General features: G+C 38.6%; 1 protein-coding gene across 2 annotated transcripts in view; it reads left to right on the top strand.

Moving 5' to 3' along the window:
• Window positions 1-19302, top strand: part of PIGG (phosphatidylinositol glycan anchor biosynthesis class G (EMM blood group)) — a 97854-nt gene that overhangs the window by 26650 nt on the left and 51902 nt on the right. For both annotated transcript variants that reach the window (XM_085317394.1, XM_085317402.1), the window contains 2 exons: window positions 9027-9484; window positions 17364-17555. In XM_085317394.1, the coding sequence (XP_085173520.1) occupies window positions 9027-9484; window positions 17364-17555 (650 nt within the window). The remainder of the gene's footprint in view (window positions 1-9026; window positions 9485-17363; window positions 17556-19302) is intronic.

The following is a 19302-nucleotide window of genomic DNA, read 5'->3' as shown; positions in this document are numbered from 1 at the left end:
AAGACAAGAGAAAGCATTTATTGTGTGTTCTAGATGCCCAAATAGTTTTCCTGTGCAGGGATTTGTGGTTTTATTTCGCACTATTCATGTCCAAATATAATGCACACTGAGATTTCGTACTTGTGGGTTGTATGAGAGTATGCATTTCTTGTGTTGCAGTTGTCTACTTCTCCCAAATTTCAGTTCAAAATAGTCCACAAAGTCTTAAAATTTGTTGTGCCAGACCTTGCAGGTCTGGTGGTCAGTGGTATCACTTAAGTGGAAATCATACTGGGCTGTTCTGCCATGCAATACCATATGTTTTAGCTTCTTTGACACTTTATATGGCTCGTGTAGAATCATTTCCTACTAGAACACAGACTGGAATCTAGGAAGATCCTATCAGCTATTACTAAATTTAGAACAGGAAGRTTCGAAATACTGTTTGACAGGTACGAGCTCTGCCTTTTTACTTTGGCCTGACTCTTGGGTTTCATTCCCATCTGTTCTTGGCACATTTTCATCCTTCTTGGTGAGAGACAGCTGCTGGTGTGAATAACGTCCTGCAGGTGGCTTATGTGTTTCTAATACAGCTGCCCTGTCAGTGATCACAGCAGCAATGGCAAAATGTCTCCTGATTTCAAAACCTGAGTTAGTAGAAAACCTTTCCTTATGAAGGAAAGTTATTCCTAGCTCCCTAAAGGAGGTGTATAATTCCCTCAGAGAATACAGAAGAGGTACCAGTCTTATCTGTACTCTTCCACTTATCCCAAGGAGAAAGAAGTCCACAAAAGGGGGCAGGAGACCTGCATGGATGAGCAAGGAACTCCTGGCAAAACTCAGACAGAAGAAGAAAGTACACAGACTATGGACAGACTACTTGGAAGGATTGTAAGAAAGCTGTCAGAGTATATAGAGATGCGGTGAGGAAGGCTAAGGCCCATTTGGAATTAAGTCTGGCAAGAGATATTAAGGACAGCAAGAAGGATTCTTCAAATACATCAGTAGCAAGAGGAGGACTGGAGAAAATGTAGGCCCACTACTGAATGGGGTGGGGGCCCTAGTGATGAAGGCTACAGAGAAGGCAGAATTACTGAATGCCTTCTTTACTTCAGTCTTCACTGCTAAGGGCAGCCCTCAAGAATCCCGGAGCCTGGAGAAAAAAGGAGAGTCTGCAGAAAGGAAGATTTTGCTTTGGTTGAGGAGGATGGGATTAAAGATCTTCTGGGCAAGCTTGATGTTAACAAATCCATGGGCCCTGCTGGGAAGCACCCACAGGTACTGAGGGAGATGGCAGATCTTGTTGCCAGGCCTCTCTCCATCATCTTTGAAAAGTCCTGGAGAACTGGAGAGGTGGCTGAGGACTGGAAGAAAGCCAGCGTCACTCCAGTCTTCAGGAAGGGCAAGAAGGAGGACCCAGGCAACTATAGGCCCGTCAGCCTCGCCTGCATTCTTGGAAAGGCGATGGAACAGCTCATTCTGGATGTCATCTCCAGACAGATGGAGGAAAAGAAGGTGATCAGGAGTAGTCAGCATGGATTCAGCAAGGGGAAGTCCTGCGTAACCAATCTGAGAGCCTTCTATGATGGAATTACTGGCTGGGGAGATGAGGGGAGAGCAGTGGACATTGGTGCAGCTTGACTTCAGCAACGCTTTGAACACTGTCTCCCATAACATCCTCCTAGATAAGCTCAGGAAGTGYGGGTTAGACGAGTGGACAGTGAGGTGGCTTGAGAAGTGGCTGAAAGGCAGAGCTCAGAGAGTTGTTGTCAGTGGTGTGGAGTCCAGTTGGAGGCCTGTGGCTAGTGGCGTCCCCTAGCACTCAGTACTGGCTCCCATCCTGTTCAACCTTTTCATCAGTGACCTGGATGAGGGGACAGAGTGCCTCCTCAGCAAGTTTGTTGATGCTACCAAGCTGGGAGGAGTAGCTGACACGCCTGAGGGCTGTGCTGCTATTCAGAGAGACCTGGAGAGGCTGGAGAATTGGGCAGAGAGGAACCTCCTGAGGTCCAGCAAGTGCAAGTGCAGGGTCCTGCACCTAGGGAAAAATAACCCTAGGCACCAGAACAGGCTAGGGGCGGACCTTCTGGAGAGCAGCTCTGCAGAGAAGGACCTGGGAGTGCTGGTGGATGACAAGTTGACCATGAGCCAGCAATGTGCCCTTGTGGCCAAGAARGCCAATGGTGTCCTGGGGTGCATTAGGAAGAGTGCTGCCAGCAGGTGGAGGGAGGTGATCCTGCCCCCATACTCAGCCCTGGTGAGGCCTCATCTTCAGTACTGTGTCCAGTTCTGGGCTCCCCATTACAAGAGAGACATGGAGCTACTGGAGAGAGTCCAGCATAGGGCTTCAAGGGTGATGAGAAGACTGGAGCATCTCTCTCAGGAGGAAATCTCCAGACGTCCTTTCCAACCTTACTGATTCTATGATTCTATGAATCATTAGGAAGAACATCACAGTGAAAATGTGATTTCTTTAACTAAAGTGTTGGTCATCTCTTATGATTCCAACTGGTCTACTATTCCCAGGGAACATGGACAACAGTATGAGTGAGAAAACGTTTATCTACCCCTTCTGTTTCAGCTGTCTTCCTCTCTCACCCCTACATTCTCCGTAGATCTGCCTTTACAGACAAATTGAATGAAAATAGACAAACTGATGAGAAGTGATATCCAGGATATTGTATCAAGCTTCATATCTTTGCCTCCAGCACTCCATGTTGTACTTACGACTACAGCACAGCAGCTTTCTTGCTTATTGATATTAGGACAGTAAACTCTGTACTCTGTTGCTTGAGGAAGAAAGGTTCAACAGCAGTTTGTTTGCCTTTCCACTTTGGTACCAGTTAAAGATCTCCCTGAAGCTTATTAATCAGGTAAAAAAGCCTTTATTCACAAACAAAATTTCTTATCATTAGCGACAAGTCTGTCATCTCTAAAAGGAATTGGTTAGTGCTTCTTGAATGTGAAGATACTTATTTTCACATATTTCATTTTAAAATATTTGCCTTTTGCTGTAGCAGAACAGTTATTAAGTGTTTTCTGTTTGGACTAGAAAGTTGGGAGAGACTCTGGAGTTGGTACATCCTGATCATCTTCTGGAGTTTTACTTAACTGGCAGCTTAGGACATATTAGGAGATATCTTAGCTGCTTCAAGTCAATAATCCATGAATGAGGAGTTTTTCAGCAATGTCTTAAAGATTTTTTTTTCTCTGAGGCTTGGGCAGATATAAATAAGAAGTACCAGATGCTCTGTTCTAGGGCTGCCTGTGTTCATATTTCTACCTGATGCATTTCTGAAAACGTGGGAAGCTAAAGTATGTCTTTTGAAGTGTAGGCAATAATAATTCTGGCTGAGATGCACATGAATTTGTATCCAAGTCTGTAGGAATTCATTTTCATCATCCAAGCTCCATCATRTTCCATGGATGATTGGATTGCTGGATGTATATCTCATGACTGAAATAAGCTTTGCTGTCCTTGTTCAGGTTCCAGAGCAAGCTTGAGATATATTTCAGATTTAGTTACTAAATGCCTTCACTCCTTATATGTGTGAAGGCAGCGACCTGGATTTGATCTACATTCTTACCAGCCCCAAGGCTGTTGCAGAAGTGTATGGAAATGGTGATTACTTTCAGGTAACTGTTTATACAAAGGTAGAGCTTGGAGAATGTGAAAGGGAACAGAGAATAGTTTGGAGATGCCAACAATGTGAATGTAAGAGACTACTTAGGGTAGCTAGGAATGCAGGCAGTGTAATTCACACACTCTCAAGTCCCATCTTCCTTCCTCTTTTCCTAGTATCCTTAGGCTTTTTGTAAGAAACTGAATGTTTGTATATGTTCTATTTTTGTACTGAAGGGTCTTCTATGAGATTTATGAGTATTATCCTAAAATGTCCCTGGATCCAAGTGTTAATGATTTGTATATCTCTGTAATGTGAATCTGCATAGATACTCCATATCTAAAGGAGGTCTGAAGCCTTTCACTGCTGATGTCAGAGATAGATCCTGAATCAGGATTTTGTGAGTTAAAAAAGCTAAAAGCCTCTTCTAAACTTATGCTATATAATAAAATGCAGGTATTATTTTAAAATGTTATTAAGATAGCTCTGAAGCTGTTAGCAGAACAGTTTTTTTTTAATTGTTTCTGTTCACATCTTTAGAGAGTTTTCTCTAAAGTGCGTCTCATTTGTATGGCTGCTTTTTCACTGTGACTGAATATAGAAACTGATTACCACGTTCATGAATTTTCTGAAGACCATGATGCTGCAGGCAGTGTTAGCATCTGCTTCCTGATTGTTATTTATAGGTTCTGATTACTATGTTTCTAACAGCACCCGTCCCTTCCTTTGATGACACTTCAAGCTTTAAATAGTTCTGCAGTCCTTTATGAATTCCAGCAGATCTTCAAAAATGTTAACTTCTTTTGCATAGCTTCAAGCTAATTGCTTGATAGTTTTCTTAGCACAGTATTTACTACTAGTAGTTGCAACTTTTCTTCTTACTTCTGATAGAAAAAATCAAAACTAGTTTTTTTTGAAAATGACAACTAAAAATTAAAGCTTGCCAAATACAGCTTGTCAGAAGTTTTACTATGCACAATTTAATGTTTTTCTTGTTACTTACATAAAATATCCTCTTTTTTATTTGGCATTATATATTAAAATATTAAAATGATTAAAATGTTTTTTTTCTTCTCTATATGGTATTGTTTATCAAATTCAATGGAAAAACGTATTTATACAACTGTACTTAATATTTTTTTCCCCATTTTTTAACTTTAAAAGAAAAGTTCATACATTGACTGGGGTAGCTTTCAAAAATGACCTCAACTACCATGAAAATTTATCAGGAGCAAAAGTATTGTCATATGAAAGTTATTGTTGTTGGAAATCAAGATAAGACTGGAAGCCCAAGTATCAAAATTAGTAAAAATAATGATAGTGGTTTAAATGTTTTGAGATTGTAGGCAAGAAAAATATGTTTTTCATTTACAAACTGATCATGTAAAATTCCTCAGGTATTAAATATGAAGGGTTAATTATTGTGAAAAATAGCTTTACTATCAAACCTATAGAAAGCACGTAACTGGAATTGGACCTGGAGAATACAGTACAGAGGACATTCAATTTCAAAGTAAAGAAAGTGTTCATAGGCAAGGATGCATATATTCTGTTGTTTATGTACTGACACTCCTGTTTCCAAGCTGGCAAGAGATTTTCAGAGACAGGGCAAAAGGATCAGCTTCTGTGTTCCTTAATTGCTAATGCTGGTGCATCAAATATTAAAGCTACCACGGCTTGGCAAATTACAGGCTTCAGCTGAAAGCCTGACATTTAGAAACTCAGTCCAAGATTCTGTGTTGAATTTATTTGCTGTGTTATTGGTCTCAGTTATACAAGTTATTTAAGGTCTGGAATGCCTACTAGGTTCCTGAGGGCTGAAGGTTTCTTAGTATTTCTTAAATCGGTGAGGCTCATAAGATTATAATTTGTAGGGCAGTTTTTTGGTTTGTACAGATTTGCTCAAGTGATTAACTCTGTGAAATGTGGTTTATCAATAACTGCTATTTGTATAAACCTATTGATGTGAATAGAGGATTAAGGTTTTTTTTCCTCTTTTCACTAAAATTGTGTCAGACAGGTAGGCTTGAAATTTGAACACCAAAGTGTTCAGCACTGAAGTTGTCTTAAATTCCCTGTTACCAATACAGCATTTTTTTCAGCTTATGAACCTGCTGCCAAATGAACTTGTTTTTGTGTTGGTGCTGACAACCATCAAATATGAGAAAATAACCCTTACACAGGTTTTGTGTTATATGTTCTGAAGAAGACAAACAAATTGTACTCAAGACAGTTCATTCTCCTTTGAAGGTCTCAGATTTTGTTGTTTGTGCAAGCAGATGGTGCTTCCATGCTGGCTTATCATTTAGTTAGCCAAGATCTTTAAGGTCAGCATGATGGAGTTACTAGAGTTTAAACTTTCTATAGTTCAGTAACTTATCCTTCATGTCTCAGTCTTTGTGAATTTCACTGGCTTTGGTTTCTGCAGAGACTCCAGCAACTACTTTTTCAGAATGTGGTTTATGGTATCTGATTTGTAGATTAGACAGTTAAACAAAAAGGAGTGATCTTTAGCACACCAAAGTAATTTCAAATGCTAATAAATTCAGATTATGGGCTTAGGCATTTCTTTCAGATGATGACTGTTCTTATGCTAAAATTTTAGTTGTTCTCATTATTACAGCCTGTAGCCTTTTTTTTTCTTTTTTAAGTTCTGTGACTCTTATTAATATATATTTCTTTAACAGCACAAGGAATTCAGGTGATGTGAATAGGTGATTAACTTCGACTTTACCTACACTTCTTCCATGAATTAGGCAGTCTTAATTAGGCAAAAGTTGTTTCCCTCAAAGCCAAATTTCAGATATTGTTAACTAGCTTCTTATATCAAGTGGATTTGTTGTCCTCCACATATTACATCATCTTGCTTATTGAGCAAAAATACATGTGGTGCTGTAAGTAAGTCTTAAGCATAAGTGAGACTTCAGGATTGCATCTGGATTTTCAGGGAAGTGTGTGTGTGTGTGTGTGTGTGTGTGTGTGTGTGTGTACTCACTTCCCTGTTACCTGCTTTGAAATTAGAGAATTTCTGTATTCTTTCAACATAAAATTCTGTATTCTTTTAATATAAGATGCTGTATTTTTTCAAAATAAGTGAAAAACATAAGTGAAAAACAGTTTGGAAATCATGGTACACTGTGTGCGTCTTTGGATAGATGTAGGTTCTCCGTGAGGTTTGTTTGTATGCATATTCAAGGCTGTTTTCTAAAGCTTTTCCATTAGGTGAAATATAGGAGGGTATAATAAAAGAAATTAACAGAAAGTGATTTCAGAGGTCTTTATTCTTAAATAAAAATTTCATGCAGTACTTCAGATTTGTCTTTTAAGTTGTTATTTAGCTGAAATAATTTAAAGAATAAGAGATAGTCTTTTCTTTGCTGTCGCCTAATAGAGGAGAGGTTAATGAGAGTAGAAAATGGTAAAGGATGATTTTTAACATTCTTTCCCAAAATGCTTCACAAATATATATCTATCTTTGTTAAGGGATGCTAGAAGGCTGCTATGACATTTGGTGGACTCTAGGACCATGTACTCATACACTTGTCTTGCAAACCTTCCCCCTCCTCCTGCAGCATGGATCCCTCAAATATTATATGGGCTCTTGACCTGCCTAATATTCATACCTACCCCCTGTCCTCCTCACCTACCTCTAGCTCAGATTTTAGTTCTTTGCAGATATAGCTTTTCCTCCTACTTGCCAGCTGGTCTAGCTTGAAATTTGTTACTGAATTACATATACGTGCTCAGCACATCAGGTTATATTGACTAGGAGAAAATATACATGCACTGAGGTCCCTCCAATCCCTGTCCCTCAGACCTCTCACACATACACAGTCTCTGCAGTTGTTGAGACATAGACCTGTGGCCCTTTTCCAGTAGCTAGCACCCAGACCTCTCTTGAATCCTGGTCTCTCCAGTTGCCAGCAACTGGACGCATGGCTTGTATGATCCATGGTCCTCACTCCAGCTGCTGGCATGTAGGCCCTCCTGTTGCTAGCACCCCAGGAACTTAGGGCCTTATGACCTGTAGTCCTGCTGCAGTTGCTGGTACTTGATTTTAGTCTGGTGTCTCTGGTTGCTGGCACCCATGTCTGTAAGCCCTATGGCCCGTAGTCCTGTTCCCAGTTACTGGTACTTGGACCTTGCAGCATTCAGAGATAGATGATATTATCTAGAAAGATAGTTAAGAGAGGTGTTAGTAAGAGGATACCATGCACTGTGGTGATTGGGCACAGGGCATAGTCAGACAAGCGTAGAAACCGGGATACGGTTTCACATGACTGACCACTTTTAACCTCCTCCTCTGTATTTTCCCCTCCATGTTCCTCACCACCCCTGTCTTCCACAACTTTGACCCTTCCCCTAAGCATTCCTTAGTAAGTTTTACGTAGTCCCACAGGCCCCCTTAAATATCCATAATACTCATTTGGTTTGTTTTCCCTCTTATCAGTTACAAAGTCCAGCTTGGCCCTCTTCAGAGCTGTAGTTTCTTAATGGGCCATCAGTTAGTGGCTGAAGACTTTTGGGCTCCTTATTGTTTCCCTTGGTGCTTGCTTATCAGGTTTGTGTCTCTGTGTGTGTCCTTTATCGCTTTCCCTTTTACTTACTAATCTAAGTAATTCTAACTCTGATACGTTACTATATTTGAACTGAAGAGGTCCTGATCTGATAACCTTAATTAACCAGATGCTCTCGCATTCCACATGCCCTTACACACTCTTCTTTAGCTGTATCATTGAAGGCACTGATGATGGAACTGTTCGAAGTAGTTGCTATGAGGAAGAAATTGAAGTAGTAGAGACATTACACAAAGATTATTGTGATTTTAGATGGACGTAGCTTTTGAAGAAAATAATAGATGGATAAGATCTTTGGCTAATTTTATGATGATGTACATATAGAAATCTAAGCAATGGTAAGGGGTGGCATCAAACTGTCTGCAATAACTTCTGTTAATTTGAGTAATGAAGGCTCTCTCACTGTACTGAGTTGAGGATAGAACATATTTAAGCTGTTAAAATATTGCCTGTTATTTGTACCTCAAATTTTGAAATTTTTATTTTCTGAAAGACTTCTATTTTTACTTCTATTGATGTGTAACAAGGAGAGAGCTTGTTTCAAACCTTTTGTCACAAGGTGGTAGGGAAACTAAACCTCTAGAATTGTGATGATTTTTCGTAGAGAAGTTTCTTAGCTTAAACACAATGTGTTTTAAACAGTATAATTACATTGTGATGCTAACTAAATAGTTTACACTAAAATGAACCTTTTTAAAGTAGTGGGAGCTATTGTGAAGATAAAAATAAGTTGTTTCACTGTTTATTTTGTTTTCTTAGAGCAAGTTGCTGTAAGCACACTTTGAATACTTAAACAAATGATTTATTTTACACACTTTCAACACTGATACATTTTTTTCATTTGCAGAATCCAGTTGTGTCTAATTCCAGCTGGTCAGAAGTAGATATACTGATTCTGGCAGGAACAGTTGGTCATGTCTTGAGTTTGGGTGCAAGCAGCTTTATAGAAGAGGAACATCAAACCTGGTATTTTCTCATCAATACCCTTTGTTTGGCACTGTGTCAGGAACTTTGTAGAAATCATTTTCTTCTGAAGGAAGGTGACTCTCAGCATAGCAGCACTATAAAACAGAATTTTGACAATGTCAAGGAAGCCTGTGAGTACAAGAATATTGATATACCGGCAGCAGATGATTCAAAATTGGGAAAGGTCACTTCTTCAGCTGAATTCATAAAAGGATCTGATAAGTGGATAAGCTTAGCAAGTCCGTGGATCATCCTTATTTGTTGTCGTTTACTTCGGTCCCTGAATCAGACAGGGGTCCAGTGGGCTCATCGGCCAGACTTTGGACACTGGTTGACAAGGTAGGTATCTGAATTATTGCATTCATAGTTGCTTTATTACTTAAAAATTTGTGTGTGTTTTGTTTTGTGAAGTCTGTGCTTCTACACAGTACCTACACAGTACAGAGAGTACTATAAACATGTCAAAGAAGTAAACAGTGAAGCAACATAAGGAATTTTTCAGTACTCCTTCATACGGGAGTAATCCTTGTTTACTGTCAGTAGATTGTCATCTTAGCCCAACACCATGACTTATCTAATTCATGCCAATTAATCATGATAGGTTTGTCAGAGACAAAAATAAATATTTTTCCTTATGTAAATTAACAGTGGCTGGTTTAGGAAATTAAAAATCATTACTAGAATTAAACCCTTAATTTTAAAGCAGAGGGTTCTGCTCCTAGTTTCAAAGTTTATGAGGTTGCAGGAGAAGATGCTGCACTTTGAATTCTTCTTTGTGATTAGAAAACTGAAGGGAATTTTCAAATATATTATGCTCAGTTATTACTCTTCTGAGAAAATAATATAATTTCTTACAGCTTGAAGTGCTCTGGAGAAAAGCTTTTACTTTTTCTACTGTATTTCAGTATCATGAAGACTGCATTTAGTGATTAAAAATGCTTAATATTTGAGCTGTCTTCCTCTATTTCAGTTGGTGGACAGAGAAACGACTTGTAACTAGTCAAGGTGTAGCAAATGGGAAAGCTTTGCTATGTAAGATGAAGAAATTTTTTCCTTATATCTCACAACACTTGGAAAAAATGTCATCCATCATTCATTAACAGTGACATGGCAAAATGAACTAGTATGAGACTAGCTATTTATTATCAGCCTCCCAGTTAAAATACTGATTGCTATGACAGGCATTAGTGCTGAAAGATGTGAGATATGAGTAAATTTATGACATTATAGTAGTTGTATGCCAAAGYTTTTACCATGCTTCCCTCCTCTTGATATGAGATGAGGGACTGAGGAAGGAATGAACTCTTTCATTATAAGCTAAGTCAGTGTATGAACAGTTTGTTACAGACTAAGAATTAGGTGTGATTTCTTGCAACTAGGAAGATTTTTAAAAATTAATAACAAGCATCTTCAAAATTTTTTTGTCCAATGGCTTTCTCTGCCAGATGTCTTCTTCAGCCTGAGAATTTGAGACACCTCTAAAACAGCTTGGCAGTTTTGAGAATGTTGTTTTGCTTTCATTGGATGTATTTTGGCAACTCTTTTCCTTGAAGAATTCTAGTGCTGCAATTCCATGGAACAAGAGCTCCGTATTCTGGCATCTAAGATGTTACTTATGTGTCAGAAATGTACTTTTGCTCCTGTTTTCTCCCTGTGAATATTTGCTGACACATGGAAATGTTACCAACCTTTGATAAACTGTGTGTGCACGCCTAGACTTAATTTCTAAAGATCCTGTCCCTGCTAAGTGTGCTCCCACCTGCTACCTCATTGTGCTAGGCATGTCTGTAGACCAGCAAATCATGTTCCAGCCCTGGGCTGTGGGGACTCTGGGAGATGGCAGAGGTGGAATCCAGTCTGTGGCTACTGCAGGTGCTTCTAGAACTTCCTGGCTTTTCACAACAACATAGAAATTTGGTGTCCCCAACTCTAACACTCTTAGAAGGAGTTTTCAAGTGACACACTCAGGTAAATCTAAATCCACTCAAGTAAATCTAGTTCTTTGTATACTTGTTCTACTTTTTTTTTTTTTTTTTTTTTTTTTTTTGTCTAGGAAGGGAGGAGGAAGGGAAGAGACCTGTGTTTGGGGTGGTAGCATTGTGGGCAGACTTGCTGAGGTGCACTCTGCCCCGTCATGCAGGTCATTAATGAATCTGCTGAAAGGTGTTGGCCCCAGGTACCACTAGTGCCAAGCCGCAGCTGGACTTCCTGCTGCTGCTCACAAGCCTTTGAACCTGGCACTTCAGCCAGTTTTCAGTCCACCTCAGTGTCCACTTATTTAGCCTGTACTTTATCTGTTTGCCTCTGGTGATGTTATGGGAGACAATACCAAAAGCCTTAACATTGAGATAAACAGCATTCACTGCTCTCTCCCTGTCCACTGAGCCAGTCATCTCATCATAGAATGCTATCATGTTCATCAAGTAATATTTCCCCTTTATAAATCCATACAACGCTGTTATTAAAGCTGCTGGCCTCCTTCCTTCGGTAAGCTGAAGAACAGATAGCCAGATATCAAACAAGAAGCTTCATGATCTTGCAGGTGTACTGCTCCCTGCACCCTCCACCTCTAATTATGACCTCCTATTGGGTATATTTTCTTGGACCTAGAAGTAAGTAGAAGATAAAAGTTCCTACAGCTGTAGTCTTAGGTTTTATCTGCTTATCTCAGGATAATGATATTTAAAAGAGCTCTTTACTATGCATTGCAAGAAACCTCCTTTCATGCTCTTCTTCTCATTGGCCCTGTATTTTAGCAGTACAGCTGCTACTTTGTCAGTGCAGTAAATTAAATCATTGAACTGATGTAACTGGAAAAATAACCCAGTATGGGGTGAGAAACAGTTGTCTTTCAGCTGGATGAGKTCACACTCTGATTTACCATGTAGCCTCACAGGCCAATATGCTGACATAGTGCATGGGCTGGTTTAGTATGAGAATGCAGGAATGGAAGAGTGTGCAAGTCAGCACTACTGCTGTTGAAATTTGTGTAGAAACAAAACTTGGAAATAACTGCATCTTCTGGAGCATTGCAGACATCAAAACTTCTTGCTGCTGTCAGCCTTGCTGACAAAGCTCCTGTGGGGTTCAGATCTGGTTGAGGAAGAAGTACTGAGTCTTAAACTTACACATTTTGTGTCTTTGAAAATTCAGAACAATCTAAAGTCCAGCAGCAGGCTAAGCTGATCTGTAATTTGGGCTATCCCACTTCAGCCTTCTGTCTCCCAGTATTGTTGCTACTTTTGCATTGAGCTGGTACAGGGAGCAGGAAGAAGAGCAAAATCTCAGCAGCCCTGACATAGATAGATTTGGCTGCTGTGGAACTGCATGCTAGCTTAAATCACAGAAATAGTGTTTTCAGTGAATTTTTCAAGAACACAGTGTATGTCATCCCCATAACCTATATTCTAGTTGCTTTGCAGACTTTAAAGATTGCCCAAATAACAGCATTTAAAGTGCATTTATTTGGGATTTGAGCAGGAGGAGGTATAGGGGTAAATCTGGTCTCTGTTGGGCCTGATGTGGTCCACTGAACAAACTTTGGAGAGCTTAGCCAACCAAACTTTGCACAGCCTTTGGTTTGTAGAAGACTGTCTCTCTATTTGTATTTCATTTTCTTTGTTTTGGATTTTTTTTTTCTTTCCCATTTGTTGTGGGCAAAACAATCTTGACTCAGGAATTTTGCTTCATTTAATTTACTGCCAATCAACRTAAACTTTTAATTACTGATTTGGGTATTGAGAAACAAAGAAGATATAGAAAATCAAGCAAGCAAGCACTTAGGGAAACTCCTTTCCTTACCCATCTTAAGGCCCAGCTTCAGGCCAACACCTTTTCTTCCCCCTTCCGCTTCTCTACTTACCTTGCTGTCACCAAACATTATACTCGGTCACTTCCAATCCCTTCAAGGAGGCAGTGGGCAGCACAGGAGGTTGGGGTCATTGCCCAACTTTATTTCTGCCACTCTTTGCTTATTGCTCTTCCCCCTGCTCCTTGCTTCCTGCTGTCTTCTGCTCCAGCAAAAGTTCTCGACGAGAAGCAACCCCTTCACGGGTGTATCTGCTCTGGCATGGCTTAGCAATGAGTCACAGTTCTTTTGGGGGTATCTCTGCTCCAGCTTGGGTCCTTCATAGTCCCTTTAGGGAATACTGTCTCTGAAGGGGGTCCTCTGCAGGCTGCAGTTTCTTCAAGAGTGTACCTCTTCAGGCATGGGTCCTCAATGGCCAAAATACTTTGGGAGTGTACCTGCTCTGATGTGGGTTGCCCACAGGCCACAGTCATTTTGGAGATAGCCTGCTTTGGTGTTGGGTCATCCAAAAGCTGTAGTCCCTTCAGAGGTGTAACTCCTCTGGTATGGTGTGCCTCCTTCCAGGAGCACCCTTTCAGCCATATCACCAACATTCGCTTCCACATGTCTCTTCCAGTTCCTGAAAAAATGTGCCTCTTCACATTTCTCCTCCCATGTCCCCTTCTGTGTGTCCTCCTGTGTCTCCTCTTATATCCCCTTTTTGTGTTTCCTCTTCCATCTCCTTTCATTTGTGCACTCATGTTTCAGAGCTGTCTGGAGCTGATTGAGACAGTCACAGGGCAGTTCATGGCCCTCTCTCACACAAGTCACAGCTGTAGCCCCCTGCTACCAAAACATGCCATTTACGTCCAATGCACCATTACAGAGAACAGGATCATGTAGGTGGCTGTTACCCTAGTCTTTTGATGGAGTGAAATGTGTTTTCCTTACAGCATAAATTAAAAGGTTATGGTAAGGTCAGTTGTATAAATCACTTATTTGCTTTCTCAGAATGCACTGCTCTTCTTTAAGGTTGATTGTTTTTCTATTTTTAGTGTGCATTCTATTTGCATAGCTTTAATAGCACAATTTACAGCAAAAAGAAATTAGAACCRTACTGAGACTGTACATACCCTGTTAGTTTGAGTTATAGCTATTTAGGCTTTTCCTAGCTAGCCTTCTGTTTTGACTTTARGATAAACTGATGAACAATTATCCCTGTTTTTTTCTTATTTTGACCTTTTAAACATCTCTGGTCATGTTCAGACTAATATTTTGCTTGTCTGGACAGGGTTTAAGGTGTTCTGTCTTAAGGTGTTCATTTGTTTGAGACAAAGAGATTGTTTTGCCAGTTTGTGCATGGAAGAATGCCAGAAGCAAAACTTAAAAAATCCACTTACCCACAGCATGTTGAATTTAGCTATTAGAGATGAATTGAACATTGTTGAAATTAGGGAATTGGTCTCCTCATCTGTAGACAGACTCTGTGAAACCTGCTGCAACAATTCCTTCATGGAAAGATAATGAAGACTTCACATGAGGAAAAAGTGGAACAGAAAAGCAGACATCAAATGAAATAAAGGGAAAATATACTCCCTAAATTTTCCTGAAGATAGGATTTTCTGTCTTACATAGCTGCAATTCAGTTACCTTCATTAGGCATTTAAACCAGAGCAGAGACGATAATAGGAAGATGTCAGAGCCTCTACATGGTTCAGTGCAGAAGAGGAAATAATAATGACTGCATCAGCTTGAAGAGAAGTTACTAGAAACAGCAATGTGAGAAGATGATTACGTTTGTTTTCAATACTGTACTTAAAAAACTAAATAAGCAACCTCCGAAAGTAGTGTATCATGGGAATCCTGAGTATTCTGTTTTGCAATGTTGGAAAGAAAATGAATATATGAACAGGCTTTACCCACCTAAAATATAAATTATAGGTGCACAYATAATTTCTTTCATTCTATTTGTATTTGTAATGATGGGATGAGGTCAAAGCGGTGGAAAGAAATGCTTTCTATCTTCTTTGTGGCACCAGAAGTATAGTGGTATAGACAAAGAGCTGTTAGAAGAACATAATGATGAAGCTCACTTTTCCAGGTTCTTTCTCAGGAAAGAACTTTTCATTGTGTGGTTTCAGCAAACCCACTCAATTTCATGTTCGTGCTTGGATTCCTGAGTATAGCATCAGAGTCGTTTAGAATTTTATAAATGACTGGACTCTATGTTGCGCCTCGAGAGTTCCCCTTCAGACTACATGACAATTTAGCATGGACTTAGCTGCCTAATTGTGAGACCTTGGCTGGAAAGTTTTGAAACTGTAGGTGATATATGCTGACCTGACTTTGCTTAATAATATAAATCCTTTTAGTTGTTTCTTCAGCAAACTCAGTGAAACCTGTGAGTAGTTTTTTGAAAAAAAAAAGCTTTAGGTGATTCTAAAAAAAATCCAAAATTGAAATCACAGAAAACTTACCAAAAAGCCTGGACACAAGTTATATATAAACACCTATGTTAGCAGTTGATAAAATGCCTTGGTGATCAATGCATGCATAACTTCAGACATAACTCTTACTGGCCACTTGTTGTCTCTGAGAGCTTCTTTTTCTTCTTCTTCTTCTTCTTCTTCCTTTTTTTTTTTTTTTTTAAGATAGAATATGATTTCAGATATTCCATGAAAAAAATTCCTTATGTTGGTTCAGTGTCTTACTTGGTATAACACTAACAATTGCTTCTTTTTAGTAGTACTTCTAAAAGCTTTGGTGATGTTATATGTTAGATTTGCTTATGGGTATCTGTTAACAGAAGTGCGTTGCCTTTTAAAGATAAATGTATGAAGATGATGATGATCTACATTTTTTTTATCCCTGCTTTGCCTTATCTGCTCCTCATACAATGAATGGCCAACCAGAATGCATCATGATGGCTTTTAAAATTTTCCACAAAAATTCATCTGAAGGTTAAAAGGGCTACTGAACTAATTCTTTGTGCATAGATTATGGGAGATAGTGCACATACTGTCTTCACAGATACAGATGACGTATTCTTCACAGTACATTTTGTAGCAGTCCGCTAACTGCTTCTACTCTATCTTTTGTAGAGAAAGAACTGTAGTGAGAATAAACATCAAGACTGCACAGCTTTATCTCCTTCAATTTTTGCTACTTTCCTTCAGAGAGCAGTGCGTCTCCAGGGAGCATTGTTAAGTGTATGAAGAGCTGGCTGGCTCCTGCAGGGGGGACTAGTAGGGCTATTTTTTTGCCCCATATACTTTCCTTTGTGACTCTCTAAGCACAGTAGTTGACATAGCTATTCATCAAACTCCAAATAAAGCATATCTAGGGATAGGAAAATAAGTGCTATAATTTTGAATAAATGAAAGATAAAGCTGGTTAGTTCAGATGTAGGTCAGAGTCACTGTCAATTTGCTGAAGTTAATGATGTTTCATCATGACGTTCTGAAATGCTGAAGAAAGAAAAATATGGAGACCTTGGCCCTCCTGGCATAAAGGATGTTTTAACAGATGGTAAAGCTAGTAAAATTAGTGGTCTTTTGGGAATAGTTGAAGTAGGTAGGCAGGGATTATCAACTCAGATTTCAGTGTACTTTCTGAAATTTCATAGCTGGCTATGGTAGTGGCTAAGTGCAGATCTTTGCCTAATCCTCTTACATTTTGCAGTACTAATTGATATCACTGTAGGCTTAAGTAGATGCCAGTTGGCAGTATGTTCAAGGAAATGCTGTTGGTTTTGGAATGCTTACCTACTTGGGATTGGGGGAAAACAAACCAACAGTATCTGTTCTCTTCCTGGCCGTGATGCACACAGGAGAGAAAGACACAGAGTTTGCATTGATCCAGTACAAGTTGGTGTAGTGGTTGAAGAGAGCCGTATTGTGCCAATGTGTTTATTTGTGTATGTTTCAAACTACGTATTTTTGACTGTTTTGGCTAGATTGTATTTTTTTATGTCTAGAATTAAACAAATACATTTGCAGTTATTTAAAAAGAGGTAATTACATTAGTGTCATAGTAATAAAATATTTTCTGCCTTATACTAGAAAAAGAAATGCTGTAGCATAAGCAAAATGCAGTAAGTTTCTAAATATAAAAATAAAAAGTTATTTTAAAAGCATTAGAACCTTTTCCACTATGCAATATGCAATTCAGTTTTTATATAACTAAACCAAGCAGAACAGCTAGCATATGGTGGGACATGATAATTACACTTCTAAACATGCATGCTTGAATAGAAAACCTCATTAATAAAAGCTCTTTTCTAAGAATACTAAAATATTTTACTGTACCTCTTGGAAAGTTGGTAACAGATGTCAATGCAGTGATTAATTCAGAAATAAAATGCTGTAGTTAAGGCGTTGCAATAATTATAGTAGTTTGAAGGTGTTTTATTTGTTTTTTTTCCCCCCTCAGCTCTGAACATAAATCTGAACTCTCCTTTTTGGCTGCAGTCTCCCTTGTTATGATCTTCATTCTGGTTCAGAGAAAATGTTCTCTAGTTTCAAAAATTGCTATGGCACTTGGACTCCTGGGAGTCTACAGTTACCGGGCAGCCATTGGAAACATCATATTTCCATGGCAACATGACAGCAAAGATATTTCAAAGTAAGTTAATCAACAGATATGTAAATCTATTTCTGGAAAGGTGTTAACACTTTGGATATCTTGGSGAGTGGGGTGGGTATTGACTAGACTGGAATCGTATTCTTATGAACAAAAGAATTCTTATTTTAAAGATGGGCAAGAATCAATTTTTGTGGTATGTGCACAGCCCCATGAAGCCCCATGAACCCCATGAAATGTCTTGAGTCTATGTCAAATTAGAAACCAGACAGTTGCTGATTAATCTGGGAAAATTTAATAGTTCTTCTGTCTTTTTTTTGCTATAAAGAAGACCCAAATGGACCTGTTCCTTTTGTTTTAGACTGACTTGCTGTGTTCAACAGAGAGCATGCCAAGCTCATTTAGCTATCTCATGGTTTTGAAAAACGTTTAGACAATAATTGGAGGGAGGTACTTTTTGTGTCTTTTCTTTTGCARTTGACTGTTCTGTAATGTTTGTTTTTTCCAGATGTAATAAAATCCTTCTTGAGATATAGACTCAGCTGCATAATACAGACTAAGGCTTTTAATATGGATGATAAATTTCTTAAAGAAGTATTGTCTCTAAGGAAGCTATTAGTTGTCTTACGAGTAGCTACTTCTACAATATAGCAAAGTATCTTTGATTTTCTTAGAAGCTCTGCTACTTTTCACCATTAGTGGCTGATTCTGCAGGCTCATTTTTTTCTTAGTGTGAGATAGTTGTGAAAATCTTCCAGAATCTGTTAGGAAATTCAATGAGAAGAAAGAGGTCATAGAAGACAGGTTGTAAAACAGTTGTCTTCTGGATAAAATAACTTTTTCCATCACTCACTTTGAATTTGATATGGATTATAGTGGTTTCTATTGGGGCTTTTTAATGAGGAAGCCAGAGATTCACAAAAGATGCAGAGAGAGAAGGAGATACCTACAGGAGAAGATCTTAGGGCTAATAGAAGGTCAGATTTGCTAAGGAGGTATTTTTTATATGTCTATATGTATATCCAAATATGTGTACATACATTTCATCTCTTCAAATATCGAAGAGAATGCTAGTTCTTTACTTAGTATTAAATTAACATTGTGTGCTAGTTCTGCTAGGTGTGCAAGTCTCCAGTGATCTTTACTTAATCTCCAGGATTTGRATACATATTTGATAACTTCTGTGGAAACATATCTGATTTCTGAATGTGACCTCTAGTTTTGTTTTATATTTGACTAAAATCTTTGGGGAATAATGTTATCCTTGCAAAAAAAAAAAAAAAATACTTTTGAGTGGTGCAGTATGTTAAATACAGAAACTGAGCTGAAAATAAAATGTGGTTAAGGAAATAAGTAGAATACTTAAATACGTAAGATGAACAATGCCTTCACTGAGAACTTACTGTTCATACTGTAGCTGCCATGTTGATTGTAATTATAACAAGAAAGATGCAGAGTTTTCATATTATTTCAGCTTAAAGTAAAAATGAATATGATGATTTACTTAAATTTTTATGTCAAACCTTTATATATATCTGATTTTATAACCATTTAAAAGCTGCACTCAAGATTCATAAACCAAAGCTTTATTGCCAAGTACAGTGGTGGCTGAGCCTTGAACTTAAATTACAACTTGAAATGAAATGAATATTTAACTGTTAGAAACCAACAGATTTTTTTTAATTGGAATATTTTAGTGCTTGTGGAAGTCAGTGCACATATTTTACTAGATTCCAGACACTTGTCTGCTCGTTCACTGTAGGGTAGGCATGTACTGGAATGTATGTTT

The sequence above is a fragment of the Rhea americana genome, unplaced genomic scaffold (genome assembly GCF_003343005.1).
Source record: "Rhea americana isolate MKP2758 unplaced genomic scaffold, rheAme1 scaffold_115, whole genome shotgun sequence".
NCBI lineage: Eukaryota > Metazoa > Chordata > Aves > Rheiformes > Rheidae > Rhea > Rhea americana.
The sequence above is the reverse complement of the archived record's forward strand: the minus strand, read 5'-3'. Positions and strand labels throughout refer to the sequence as shown.